At 41.6% G+C, this 14,793-nt stretch overlaps 2 protein-coding genes across 5 annotated transcripts in view; both read left to right on the forward strand.

Annotated features, from left to right (window-relative positions):
- Positions 1-520: 520 nt before the first annotated feature.
- Positions 521-14,793, forward strand: part of LOC143736164 (CD276 antigen homolog) — a 686,062-nt gene continuing 671,789 nt past the window's right edge. For 2 of the 4 annotated variants that reach the window (XM_077226793.1, XM_077226791.1), the window contains exons 1-2: positions 1,821-2,118; positions 9,785-9,825. In XM_077226793.1, coding sequence (XP_077082908.1) covers positions 2,108-2,118; positions 9,785-9,825 — 52 coding nt within the window. In that variant the 5' untranslated portion in view covers positions 1,821-2,107. Of the gene's footprint in view, positions 623-1,820; positions 2,119-9,784; positions 9,826-14,793 lie in introns of those variants that run through there. The other 2 variants (XR_013203365.1, XR_013203367.1) reach the window with 1 other exon arrangement.
- Positions 2,132-6,268, forward strand: LOC143736344 (uncharacterized). The gene is made up of 4 exons (XM_077227081.1): positions 2,132-2,187; positions 2,671-2,711; positions 4,175-4,501; positions 4,691-6,268. Exons 1-4 carry the CDS (start codon positions 2,132-2,134, stop codon positions 4,930-4,932), a joined length of 666 nt encoding a protein of 221 aa, XP_077083196.1. The 3' UTR covers positions 4,933-6,268.

A 14,793-nucleotide genomic window follows, 5' to 3' on the forward strand; every position in this document is an offset into this window, starting at 1 on the left:
GTCTCTTCCTCCTCCCATCAGTCTCTTTCTCCTCCCATCAGTCTCTTTCTCCTCCCATCAGTCTCTTTCTCCTCCCATCAGTCTCTTTCTCCTCCCATCAGTCTCTTCCTCCTCCCATCAGTCTCTTTCTCCTCCCATCAGTCTCTTTCTCCTCCCATCAGTCTCTTCCTCCTCCCATCAGTCTCTTTCTCCTCCCATCAGTCTCTTTCTCCTCCCATCAGTCTCTTTCTCCTCCCATCAGTCTCTTCCTCCTCCCATCAGTCTCTTTCTCCTCCCATCAGTCTCTTCCTCCTCCCATCAGTCTCTTTCTCCTCCCATCAGTCTCTTTCTCCTCCCATCAGTCTCTTTCTCCTCCCATCAGTCTCTTCCTCCTCCCATCAGTCTCTTCCTCCTCCCATCAGTCTCTTTCTCCTCCCATCAGTCTCTTTCTCCTCCCATCAGTCTCTTCCTCCTCCCATCAGTCTCTTCCTCCTCCCATCAGTCTCTTCCTCCTCCCATCAGATCATCAGGGAATATCAGTCTCAGTCTCTCAGCTCTTCTTCAGTCTGTCAGGATGAAAACAAGAGAGAGAAACTGTGAGGAAGATCTTTCTGGACTGAGATCAGAAATGAAAAAGAAACAGGTAATATCTTGTTGTAGAAGATTAATTTGTTAATTCATTTTTGAAAACCATTTTTAAAAGCCGGGCTGCATTTCCTTGTTAATTTCAATTCTCTCTCTTTCATTTTTCTCTGTAGGTCAGAATGAGGATGTTATTTGTTAGTTGCTGGAAATTCTGCGATCGTGTCCTGCTGTTGACATGAGTGTTATTAAGACTCAGTGACAGCAGGAATATATAAGACATCATTCAGAGAAATGTTTCACTTGAGGATCAGGATCCAGAACACAGTGTTTTCTCAGAGGAGTTTAAGAAAGAAGCTTCACTCAGATACTCATGTAAGTCTGAGAACATTTACTCATTTACTGCTGTTCATTTCACTTACTGGATCAAACACACATCAGACAGAATGACGAGTATAGCATCCTGCTGAAAACACCAGCTTATTTTTATTATTATATGTCAAACTTGATTATTTTTCAGTGAAACTAGCACAATATTTTGTCAAACTTTTGTCATGTTATTTATTGATGAAATAAAAAAAGTGCAGATATGACAGACAGATGATTAGAGATGTACTTGGTCCTCTTTTATTTTTGTTATATATATAAATTATATCCAAGAGGTGTGTGATATGTTTTTATAGGCAGATGACGCTGCTTTAGTAGTTGCAGATAAGGAGAGAAATATAATACAGAAGTTAGATGAGGAGCTTGTTAAGGTGAATGACTGGCTGTCTGAAATAGACTTATATAGACTTTTATTACATCTATCTAAAACAGAATCTATTCTCTTTCAGTCTAAATATAAGTTAACGAAGGCAGAAATGGTACAAATAATTATTAATAATATTGCATTTTAACTGGGCCCCAGTGTATTTTAACTCCTATTTCTCTCGGTTAATGTAAGGCATGGACGCTATACTACACAAAGTATTGTGGATCTGAATGTAAGTGTAAGACTTTGTATGGTAATAGGACGTCTGAATATACAGGTGCGCAGGAGTGGAATAAGTTGCCATTGGACAATAAGGTTTTAACGGATAATGTTGGTTTTAGTATAAGAGTGAAGAGAGTTTTAGATAGGAGGATATTGTATCCTAAGGATATGTATGTTTTTTTTTGTTTTTTTTTTGTGATAGTTATTTTTTGTGCGCGCATGATTTGTCAACAAAAAAAAAAGGTCTCATAAAAGAAAAAATTGTATGGAACAATATGGAAATAAGTTAATGCAACGTTATTGTGTTATCCTTGACAAAGAAGTTAGAATAATGTTGTATTGCTACTTTGACGAAACTCAAACTCAACGAATATCTGCGCATGTCTGATCCGTTCATGTGATTCCTGTTGACGTCACTTACGTCTGATGTCATACGTAGAGCGCATTGAGTTTACGGAAGCTGAAGAGTTACGATACTTTCTGGTGAAAAAGTAGTAGTTCACCCTAATTTCAAAAGTATTTTTATGCAATATAGTCAACTTAAATATTCATTGATAATATTGGTCCACCATGATAATCAGGTATGTTTGCTGAATGCAGAATGAAACGCTGTTTGGACACACGTGTCGTATCAACACCGAAGGCCTGATGTAGCTTGTTGCTCGTGTTCGTGTTTGGCTGCTGTGCTTTAGTTGTCAAATGCTTTATTTTAACTAAAATTAAAAAGGAAATATTTTAAGTGTTGTTAAAACATTGAATTGGTTAATTAATGAATATAAAGCTTGTAACTATTATCTGTATTATGTGGTTAGCAGTTTGAACTGGTGTGCAGGGAGTTTTAGTTGATAATAGTTTGATTTGTAGTGAATTCAAGGTTTTACCAACAGGGTCAGAAGAGTAAAGTTTCCCCCTTAAAAATATTTACTGCCAGTTTGTAACATATTTAGAGATGAATTGAATGACATCTGTGATCAGTAATAAAACTATGGGAGGGACACTCTATCCTATCTTATCATCTTACCTTTATAATGTGTGTGTTATGTGTGAATCAAACTCATGACTTTAGTGTTTGTACCGTCTACTCAAGTTGAACTAAAGGAAGTTAAATAAACTTGTTTTTTCTGTTTCTGCAGTTGTGGTTTCATCTGCGTGTTTGTGGTGCTGATAAACAAAGGTAAGCACCAAAACAAACTACATTTGAAAGATGAATAAATGCCTCTGACTGTTAAAATACATTTACAATTACCATTTCTGTAACACTCTATAATAACTGCATTAATCATTAGTTAAGCATTAGAAAAAAGTTAATGTATCATTTATAAAGCATTATTAGACATTAATAAGCAGTTTATAAATACAGCTAAAAATGCTTTATCCTTGATTTAAAAGCATATCGATAATGTGTTTAATAATATTGTATTTTCATTCTTAATGTTAGAAATGATAAATTGATCATTAATAAAGTATTACTTTATTTTCGAACCAGTTATTTAGGAGTTGTCAGTGATCCGTAAGATCATTTAGAAAGTGCAAGTAAATAATTGATAAACTATTTAAATGAACATTTATAGCCTACACTCAGTGTGTTTATAAATGCTTTATTAAAATGTATTACTGTAATTCATGATTAATTCAGTTATAAAACATCTAGTAGTCGCCAGTTAACTATTTTTCTGAGCTCATCTAAAGTGAGGACTATTTTTGCTTCATAAATCTTATACAAAGGAGATTTATCTTTTGCACTACTGTTCTCTAATGTTTTAAAGTTAGAACTGAGTTAGTTTGTGGAATATTTTATTATATTGTTATTGTTTTATTAAAAAATATTTGTTGTATTTTGGCACTCATGTAATCCAGTGTTGGCACTGATAAATTACTATTCAGCAATGTTTAAACTTTACAGAAATGTATTTTTTATATCAGATTGCAGAGACTTAGTTTCGTTTTACTGCACAGTTATATTTTCTGGAGGTGGACAGGAATTATTATTGTCTATGACATAGAAGAGGTTTATTTTTCATTTTATGATGTAGAGATGTACAGTTTTTTTTTAATCTTGAAGTAAATATTTCTATGTTCTGTAACACAAATTTTTTTCTGTTTAGAAGATAACTGAGCCTTTAAATCTCCTCTGTAAAAGCTTTATGAGGCATAAATATTTCTCACTTGATGAGCTCACAAAAATAGTTAACTGACTACTTTTAAATGTTTTATAACTATACCTGAATTTATCATAAATTACAGTAGGAATACATGTTAATAAATCATTTAATGTTAGTAAATATTAGTATATGTTCAAATAATAAATGTAAATGTATATAGTTTATTAATCATTTACTTAAACTTTCTAAATGAACTTATGAACCATTGACAACTCCAAAATAACTGGTTTGTAAATAATGTAATAATTTAGAAATGATAAACTGATCATTATTAAAGTATACTATTATTACTGAAAATACTATTATTAAACACATAGATATGCTTATAAATCAAGAATAAAGCATTTTTGCTGTATTTATAAACTCCTTATCAATGTCAATGCCTTATAAATACGAATTAACCATTTACTAATTTTAACTAATTATTCATAGCAGCAGTTATTATAAAGTGTAACTAAAGTTTCTGTTGTTTCAGTGTTTCTGCAGGAAACAGTAAAGGCTGTTATTGGTGGTTCTGTTCTCCTGCCGTGTTCTTCCACTGAACATGATCATAAACCTCAAGACATTAATGTGTTTTGGAGACACAATGGCAGCAAGATTGTGTGTGATATAATTTCCAGCAATAATTCACTAGAGAAACAGGATCTAGAGTATAAAAACAGAACTGAAACTTTTCCAGAAGAGTATAAGAGAGGAAACTTCTCCATCAAACTCACAGATCTCACTCACACTGATGCTGGAAAATACATCTGCTACATCTCACACTCATCTGAACAACCTACTGTACAGCTGATCATTATGGGTGTGTGAAAATAATAGATTAGGGCATGCGTTTTTTTTATTTAAAATCTAAATACTGCAAGAAGTTGATCCTTTATTTGAAGTTCACTTGTGATGTTTGAGTCTGAATGCTTCTGTATATACAGTATAGATGGATCTGTTATCTTTATCACTGTGATGTAAAACTTCCTGTTATATATTTTTGTTGCAGAATCAACAGCAGAAAAAGGAACCGTATCAACTATCATATCGACTGAACAAGAAAACCAAGGAGAAACAGAACCGGACAGTGTGGAAACATCATCGCTTTGGCTCTGGGTTGGCATTGCATCTGTAATTATAGTTACAGTTACAGTTATAGGTTTTATTGTAGCTTGGCGGATAAGAACTCAAGCTGTCGTAGGGCAGACAGACACAACATGGGTTCAGATGATCATGAGGATGAACACCTGAATCAGTAATAGCTGATAATAATGATAAAGCATTTGGTACGTTACAAAACTGTAAAGCTGTAACAGCAGAAACTGCATGAGCTTTAGCGCAAAACACAGAGTCAGTGGAGGAGGGTGATGCTTTCAGTTTTACTGCCACAACTTTAGATAGAAAAAGTTAGAAATAACCATAAAAGTGTGTAAAGTTTTGTTGAATAACAGAACAGAATAGAATCATGTAGATTGTGTGAGTGTGTGTTACTGTATTTCCTGCTGATCACATTAAGCCTATAACAGTTTTATTTTACAGCTGTTGGAAGGATTTTGTGGGAAACAACATTCTTCCTTTCATTCATCCGTGAGCGTTTGTCTCATATCTGTAAATATAGGAAAGAAGATCATCACTATATGCAGTGGAAGTTGTTTAAAGCCATGAAAAATAAGTTTATTGTCGAGACCGATGGTGGCAAAGGCTTTATGATCTACTTCAGCTTACAATGCTTTTAGGAAATACAGACAAGATTCACAGAACAATGTTTATGTCGGTAACACTTTCCAGTCAAAACAACAGCAGAATATAAGTTACTGTCCTGATATCTGTCTTTCATTATTTATGAATTTATTTTTTGGATAGAGAGAGTTTAATGTTGTTCGTGACATTCGCACTGATAAGACGATCATCTGTAACCATGTTTTCAGTATGTAGGACTAATCCTGCATATAAGAAAACACTATCATGATTTGGGAGATCATAAATATGAGATTATAAAGTTGAAATTATGACATAAAATGTGAATTATGAGAAAAAAATTGAAGTTATAAAAAAATAAAAATCGAGAATCATCTGTGCTGAAAAGTGACTCGCAACTCTTATATTTACCAGAACTGAATGTTCCTCCACAAGTATTTTATTCTGCAACTGCTAAAGGACCAAACGTTACGTATTCTTGCCATAATGAATATATTTATATTTTGTACCCTTTATGATTATCATTTTAAGTAAAGTGCTTTTACTAGTGTGTATAAAGTATGCTATAAATAGCAGTGCCTTGCCTTTTCCACTTATTTATATTAAAGTTAAATTTAGTTTTTACAGTTTTCTGATGTAAAAGACACTGTTTTGAGATCTTGAAAAGGTAGATTTTTGGCTAAATTTAAAAGACGAGTGAGTCTGTCAATATGTTGCTGCCTTAACAATTATGTAAAAAATCATCTTGAAAATAATGCTTTATTTGCAAGAACTGGATTGTTTGAAATGTATTTCAATATTATCATGTATAAACAGAGGAAAAATAGTTTCATTGTATTTGCATGATCTTATGATTTTCAAGACCCAATAAATTGGTTTGATGAAATAATGCATTTGTCAGAATTGTTTGGATATTTATAATACCAAATGTTTTACATTTACATTTATTAATGGATGATGCTTTTATCCAAAGTGTGAAAGCAGAAATATGGTTTCTGGTTTAAAGAAACTACAAAAAAAAAACAAAAAAAACACAGCACATCATTGGTATATGAGTTTAGTTTGGTTCACACATTTAGATAAATCTCAGTATCTGAACATCAGTGTCTCCTCATCACAACTAACCTACTCCTGTAGGTGTGTGTGTGTGTGTGTGTGTGTGTGTGTGTGTGTGTGTGTGTGTGTGTGTGTGTGTGTGTGTGTGTGTGTGTGTGTGTGTGTGTGTGTGTGTGTGTGTTTAGGGCAGTGCACTGGGACTCTTTGAGGGACCCGTGAGGGTTTGAATGTCCTCTAAGAGCTCCAGCTGTATCTCAGCATCAGAACATCACAATACACACATGAGATTGGGCTTTTCTCATGTGTGTGTATGACAAACATCCTGATGCTCAGAGTTTCTGTAGTACCCTAACAGCTGGTTAGGGGAGATATATAGTCAATAAAAAGACATAGGACAAGGAGCTGCTGCAATATCTTCTGAGTCTCTGTATTGTCTTACATTAATGCAAATATTTCTGCATTCTCATATGTCAATAAAACGTATAACAACATCTCTTTAGAGAAAAACACAATATACAGAAACCCATAGAATTACTTGCATACAGCTTCTCAACAACAGGTACTGTTCCCACCAATTAAACAAATAATTTCAATAGAAACTTGAATTACAATGCACATTAATAATACTACGTAATGTATATTGCATACAATATTCACATAAGATACTCTACATTTTAAACATATGTGCCGTTTACCATGTCTTTAACTCTTTTAAACTTCTTAAATTAGCTCAGGAATTATAGCATGTCAGCAAAAATAATTATCTCTTTATATTACACATACATATTACACTTTCTCTTATGAACCAACAGATTCCTTTTCTTTAAGCACTGTCACCTGTAACTTAACTTTTAAATTAGTTCTCAAAACACCAATATGGTATTAATTATTCACTCCGTTTTCACATGTTTATGACCGCATGGTCTCTGCCATCAGTTCACCAGTTGTACACGTGATACATACGCGGTTAACTTGAACCGAACTTTTAGACATACATATACACAACGAATACACATAAAAACAATGACACTTTCCATTTTTCACATCCTTGAATTATATAAATTATATTTCTGCTACAATTTACTAATATCATACCTGGTTAGGGGAGATATATAGTCAATAAAAGACACAGGACACGGAGCTGCTGCAATATCTTCTGAGTCTCTGGCCGTTTCTCAAAACCAAGAATGCAAAGAACGGACTTGTGTTCTTGGGGAGAACGCTCTTGCTAGTTGTTCTTGGAAGAATGAACTTACAAGGTGACGAGCACACAGAACGCTGCTGACAGTTTGAGGCGATGTGTTCTTGCTGGTATTGCGCAATACCCCCGCACAGCGCCGTCTTCAGTACGCAAACATAACAAGAATTATTGATGATAACAGCCAGGTTTTTAGCATGAATGGCCCGTTGGCTCGCTAGCTACACCCGCGTGCGCTTATGGAGATTCTTCAATACCGAAAATGTTTGAGTATATTTTCGATTCGCCATAAATTTTCGTAAAAATGGCAATATTTGAAATCAGCACAGTAGATTTCTCGCATCAAATGTTCTCAGAAGTGAATTTAGTGATGACATAGCATAGGAAATTGTAGAAAAACGACCTACTGTTGTTCTGCCTTTCTGCTCACCGCTCCTTCCTTGAATGCCGAAATGAATGCTGGGATATTTCTGCCGTCAAGTTCACACAAGTTACCAACCGATGCATCCTCGGTAAAATGGGCGTGTCAAGAACACTTCCGGGATTTTTAACCGTTCTTGCCAAAATGCAAACTTGTGTATTGAGACAGTACTTGGGCAGCGACTGATGACGTTTCACAAGTCCACAAGAACACAAGTACAGACAAGAACGCATATTGAGAAACGGCCTCTGTATTGTCTGAGCAGCTCGCGCGCCCCCTCCCCCAGTATGTCAAAATCCCAAGGCAAAAATAATCAAATGATCGATCATCCATACAAGGCAAGGAATACCAATCGCCATCATCCAAAATCATACACTATGCATGAATGGCATTCAGTTTATTTCAATGACAACAAAATATTCTGATGACACTAATTATTATTAGTTTTATTTTCTCTTTTCCTTTATATTTGTAACCCCCACATTTCCACGTCAACACCACTCCTTTCTAGTCAATGTAACACATCAGAAAGTAGCATCATATCAAACCTCTGCAAACTATTGAAGAACAATCAAACTGAATGCCTGTGTAGGCTATATTTCAGAAACAGTACGATGGCAATAGGCATTCATTATTTTGACCATATACTACAAAACACTACAAAATGCTATAATACAATACAAAAGAATATGTCAAAAAGAAGAGAAGTGTAAATCTGGCTGTCAGGGTTGTGAGTTCCTGTCATGATAAGAGTAACTAGTGAGCAGGACAGTAATATCAATCCTGAATAACAACAAAACAAATCATCGTGTACTTTTCTGCCTTTCATCAAACTTGTTTATTTTTATTACATTTGCATAAAAATGTATCTTTCAGTTTCTCTGTAGATCAGAATGAAGATGTAACTAGTAATAAACAAAACCAAGACATGACGGTGTATATGGGACACACTGTACCTGCGCGCACACACACACACACACACACACACACACACACACACACACACACACACACACACACACACACACACACACACACACACACACACACACACACACACACACACCTAGTCTGACAACAATCCTGAATCTGTGAATCCTTCCTCCCGTGATCAGAGAATACAGTCTATTTTACAGTCTGTCAGGATGAAAACAAGAGAGAGGAACTATGAGGAAGATCTTGAGCTCATTTGAAAGGCAAATTCATGAAAAGGTCAGGCTGTATTTCCTTGTTTTCAATTCTCTCCCTTTCATTTTTCTCTGTAGTTCAGAATAATGATGGTGCTGGAAGCTCTGAAATCTTGTCCTTCTTTTACAGAGATAATAAACTAAAGTCAAGACATGACAATGTATTAAGAGACTCAATGACAGAATAAAATATAATATAAGACATAATTCAGAGAAATGTTTTAAGAGAAACATGTGGAACAGCAAAGACTGCTTCTACTGTTTACGACATCCAGAATATCCTTCACTATTCAAAACTGTCCTCACTAGTTCAACATGTTAAACACCAACTAGTGATCCAGATCTCACTATAGTTAAAATAGCTTATACACAGGCCAGATCATGTTTCTATTTAAATCTAGTGATCACTATTATCACTGACAAAACATGAGATCATTTAACCTAAAGGACATCTTATCCCGTCTGTGAATCAAACATTGACTGTCATTATTACAGTGTCATGATCTAATGCTCGAGTTACAGGAACTTACACTGTTTCTGCAGTCACGGCTTCATCTGTGTGTTTGCAGTGCTGATAAATAAAGGTGAACATCTGAATAACTAATTTAATAGTCAAATTCATTCCACAGGAAGTAATGTCAGTCTTGTGTTTGGACATTTTCTGGTGTGTCTTCAGGAAACAGAGGCTGTTATTGGTGGTTCCCTTTCAGTCGATAACGTCAGACGTAGTCGACGGTCGACTGAATTGGGATCTCGCTAGAGAGCCTGTCTTCTTCGAGTACTATTGAACGAGCCAATGTAATTGGCGTGCGTGATTCGCATCACACACTCCGCCCCCGCGGCGCGGGTATAAATACGGAAGTGGATGCACGCACTAGTTGCCTTTCGCTTCGGAGCCGATCGTTTGATGTCTCTGAGAGTGCTGTTGTCTACAATGAGCGAGTGTGTCGGTGTTCTTCAGGAAGACTCTCCCAGTGCTGGTGTTCTACAGCGCGAGTGCAGCGGTGATCGCGAGCTTTGAGCTCTCAACTGCTGTTTTAACAGCAACAAATTTCTAAATGTTTGTGTGTGTTGATGGCTGGTTAGAGGGCGGAAAAGTGAGTGCTTCACTGTTTCAGTTCTCTGTTCAGTGTTGCCGCGGTCATTCCCCTGTGTGCTCCGGCACTGGTGACGGTCCTATTTTCTGAAAGAGCAACACGGGTGCGTTTGCGTCTTTTTCAAGATGTCATTCCGCCCGTGCGTTTCTGGGTGCGGTCGTTCCCTGTCTCTCTCTGATGGTCACAACTGTTGTGTCACGTGTTTGGGCTTACAGCACGCTGAGACAGCTTTTGTGGACAGCTCATGTTTTCACTGTGGGAACATGACTGTCGCAGTGTTGAGGGCGAGACTCGCCTTCGTTCGCGGAGAGCGAGTCCCCATTACCATGCCCCACCCTCGGGTGCTGTGTGGGATGGGTGACCGGAGGATAGTGTTGGATGTCCCGCCCGGTAACCATTCCCTGTGGGCTCCTCACTCCTCCCTTCCACTGCAACCACTGGAGCCTCCTGTGTTGTCTGCTGGTCCATCTGTAATGGGTGGGCCAGCGGTTTCACTCGGGGCTCCCCTGGAGGACAGGACGCCGATTGCAGCATCGGAGGGTGAGCTGACTTCTAGAGATGATGACTCGGCTGCATTGTCTCCCTCCGGGAGTTCAATGTTGCCCTAGCCGGATCCAGAATTATCAGCTATGCTGAAACGGGCCGCCGAGGCTGCCGGGCTCGAGTGGAACCTCCACCGTGTCCCGTTTAGTCTCGGTTGGAATCTGGAGTTTGGTATCTTGGGGCGGGCCGCGCTGGTTCTCAGCTCGCCGCCCCAGTGCCTTTCTTTCCCGAAATGCATGGAGAGCTTATCAGGTGGTGAACAGCATCTTTCTCTGCCTGAATAGCTTTTCCCCCTCATTACCCTTGATGGAGGAACGGTGAAGGGTTGCGAGCTGTCCCTCCATTGGAGCGGTCTGTCGACACAGGTGCACCTGTGTCCGGCGGCCGCTGCCTTTTGGGGGGATCCTCGTCTCCCCCCTAAGGCCTGTGAGTTTTCGTCCGTTCCGACGGGCAGAGCTTACAAAGCCTGTGGGCAAGCCGCTTCCTCTTGCGTGCCATGGCGTTGCTGCAGGCTAGGGCACCCATGGCATGCACGAGGGTAATCCAGACTGTGCGCTCATAGGTGAGCACCGCACTGCATCCGACCTCACCCTCCGGGGTACGGGTGTCGTAGCGTGCGTGATCGGTCTGGCGATGTCCACCTTGGTGGTCCAGTAGCGCCTTCGTTGGCTCAGCCTGGTTGGTATGGCGGATGCGGACAAGGTTCGGTTCCTGGTCTCCCCAATTTCCCAGGTTGGGCTGGTCGGCGACGCGGTGGAGAACTGCATCCAACAGTTCTCTGCCGCTCAAGCGCAGACGGAGGTCATCCGGCACATCCTGCCCCGGTGGCCATCTGCTGCTTCCACCCGCCGCCGGTGGCAGCTCCTCCGCCTGCTCGTCGCCGTGGGCGTTCCCCGGCCGCCGCTCCTGCTGGCCCTCCGCAGCAGCCTCCACCCAGGCCTCAGCATGGAGCCGGCCGCAGTAGAGACGCCCAGCCCGCTCCAGGCGCTGCCAAGCCAGGTGGCAAGCGACAGCGAAAGCATTCCGGAGCAGGCCGCCCAGGAATGGATGAGATGCTCTTGGAGTGGCACGATCACTCCCTCCCCCCGGGTGAGGGCCGGGTGGAGCCTTTGTTTGTGTGTGTGTCTGTTCCGCCGCTGGCTCCCTAAAAAAAAAAAAAAGAAAAAAAGCGGAGCAAGCGGTACCCACACTTCTAAGAGAGAGCAATTTCATCTGTTCCTGGGTCCCAAGAGGGCCAGTCTGGCGGGTGTGACCCTGTATAGCCTTACACCCCTCAGCTCCCCCTTGGTCGCCAGCAGGCAGCTTGGTGCGTTCGAGGACCCGGTCATCCGCCTTCTCACGCGCCCCCTGCCGCTAGTGGAGACAGGTAAGTGTTGCACAGCACACTAACACCACTCTCTCTACTTTGCTGCCCCACCTCAGGCTCGGCTACCCCGCTCAAGTCAGTGATAATCATCACATTTGGTGTTGAGCAGACGTGCTCCTGAAAATTCAGTGATATTCATCACACCGAGTGTTGAGCAGTGCTCCTGACTTGTGCGTGCTTATCTTATCCTGCTGGCGAAGGATTTGATATAGCCGCTCCTCCAGCCGGTACGAAGGCCAGTTGTAAACTCGTTCTTCGTGCTACTAGGTGGTGGGTCGTGACCATCTTGGCCCAAGATTGGTCTGCAGCTCCAACCTGAAAGACATGTGCTTCAGATCTCTACCTTCCGCACCGCAGGCCATCCTGTGTGTTGCGTGTAAGGGTGGAGTATCAGTACAGTGTCCTTCCCTTCGAGTGCTCCAGAGCCCGTTCGGTCCTCAGGTCAACTGGAAGAGAGTAATCTCGCCCACGGGCTGAGTATCTCTTTTTCAGTTTTGGAGATGGACTCGGTCTAACACGTCTCTCCAATGAGAATGTGTTCAGCTGGTGTTTGAAGTGAGAAAGGGTCCCACTGAAAGAACTTTCAGAGGCTCCTGGGGTATATGGTAGTTGCAGCCATTGGCTCCCTCCATATGTGACCGCTTCAGCGCTAGCGTCACGATCGAGTCCCGAGGTGACCGTGGCAGAGCAGCTCACCCTGTGTGACTATAGTTCATCCCGGTCTGCTGCCAAACCCTCTTCAACAGAGGGGCCATGTACAAAGGGCGTGTTTTAACGGGGGCCTGGGCGACCCCCGACTACACGGGCATTCGTGCCTCGAGTTGTTAGACATTGCGACCGTTGCGCAAGCTTCCCTTGCATGTCACAACTCACCCGTCACCTCCTCCTTGGAGTCAGAAGCTTCTGAGGACGCTTTGTTCCACTCTTCCCAGCTTTACTCCATCGAGCCGCCATCGAGCCTCACGACAGTTATAGCCAGGGCAAGTGGAGACTCCATCCCCTGGGTCCAGCTGGGTCATGACCATTCCGGTGCCGCTCAGTTGCCCCCCCGGTTTCATCTTTCCGCCAGTGTTTGTGTAAACCGAGCGGACTACCCTTGGACAAACACTGGGTCTCAGCTGCCCCAGGGGCCCGCAGAAATGCGTTTAACCCCAGTGAGCCTTCTAAAAGTGACTGCGACTCAGGGTCGCCTTGCGCCTGCTCAAGTCAGTGAAATCATCACACTTCATGTTGAGCAGAATTGCTCCTGAAACTCAGTGAAGTTCATCGCACTCAGGTGTTGAGCAGAAATGCTCCTGTAGCTCAGTGAGTTCATCACACTCAGGTGTTGAGCAGAAATGCTCCTGTAGCTCAGTGAATTCGTCACACGCAGTGCTGAGCAGAAATGCTCCTGGTGCTCAGTGAAGTTCTTCGCACTCAAGTGTTGAGCAGAAATGCTCCTGAAGCTCAGTGAACTTATCACACTCAAGTGCTGAGCAGAAAATGCTCCTGAAGCCCAGTGATCTTCACATGTTGTGTTGAGCAATGCTCCTGTCTTTTTGCGCCCGTCGCTTGCACCTACGTGCCAAGTCAGGAGAGGAACAGGTCTTCATAGTTGCCCCTTATTGGCCCAACTAGACCTGGTTCCCATCGACAGCCTTCCTGACTTCCCCTGAAAACTCTTTCAGGGACGGGGCACGATGGCACCCGCGTTCGTCCCCCGGAGATTCCGGGCGGTCTTACATCTGAACGCGAAGGTTCAGGTGGCTATCACAGGGACATGTGATAGTTACCATCACTTCTGCGAGCACCCCCTAGAAAAGGGTAGCGTGCTTACGCCTTTAGAAGTGGAACCTAGTCGTTGAGTGCGTCTTCTCTCCAGAGGAGATCCTGAAAGCTTTCGATCACTTCAGTGCTCTCTTTCCTGCAAAATGGGTTGCAGTAGGCTGTTTTCCTTCACCCTCAAAATGATGTTGCCACGGTGTTTAAACGACGCTCATCGTGTTGCAGAAGTGTGTAGAAGCACGTTCTGATCGTCAGGTTCCTGAGGAGCAAGGTCTTGTAAATCCTTGCGTCCCTCTTTATCCTCTTGGGCCTTGTCCCTGGTGCGACTGCACTGCAGAAACCGCCCCTGAGCCACTGCAGGCAGTGAGTTAAAAATTCTGTTATATCAGTTCTCCTGCTCGCGTGGTCTATACTAGAGGGTAGGGACTTGCTCGCTTTCGGTCAACGTATTGTGCCTGGAGTCTGGGCCGGCTAACTCTCACAAGCTGAGACTCCGGCTCGGATTGTGCCCAAGGTTCCTACCTCTCCCGTAATAGGAGCAGGTGGTGAGCCTGCAAGCGCTGCCCTGGAGGAGGGAGATCCAGCCCTGGCTTCTCTGTCCGTTCGCTCGGACGTGTACAGAACGCAAGCCATAGACCTCAGACCAGCTCTACAAATATCTGTTGGAATTCAGCAGAGAGGGAAGGCTGTTTCCATGCAAAGTTGCACTTAGTGCTTGCCTTCATTTCGGTAAAAATCCGAGATGCAACATGTCCACTTAGGTGTTGAGCTCCTCTATGATG

Source organism: Siphateles boraxobius, unplaced genomic scaffold (assembly GCF_051911475.1).
Source record: "Siphateles boraxobius isolate OS27281-9 unplaced genomic scaffold, OSU_SipBor_1 13, whole genome shotgun sequence".
Lineage (NCBI taxonomy): Eukaryota > Metazoa > Chordata > Actinopteri > Cypriniformes > Leuciscidae > Siphateles > Siphateles boraxobius.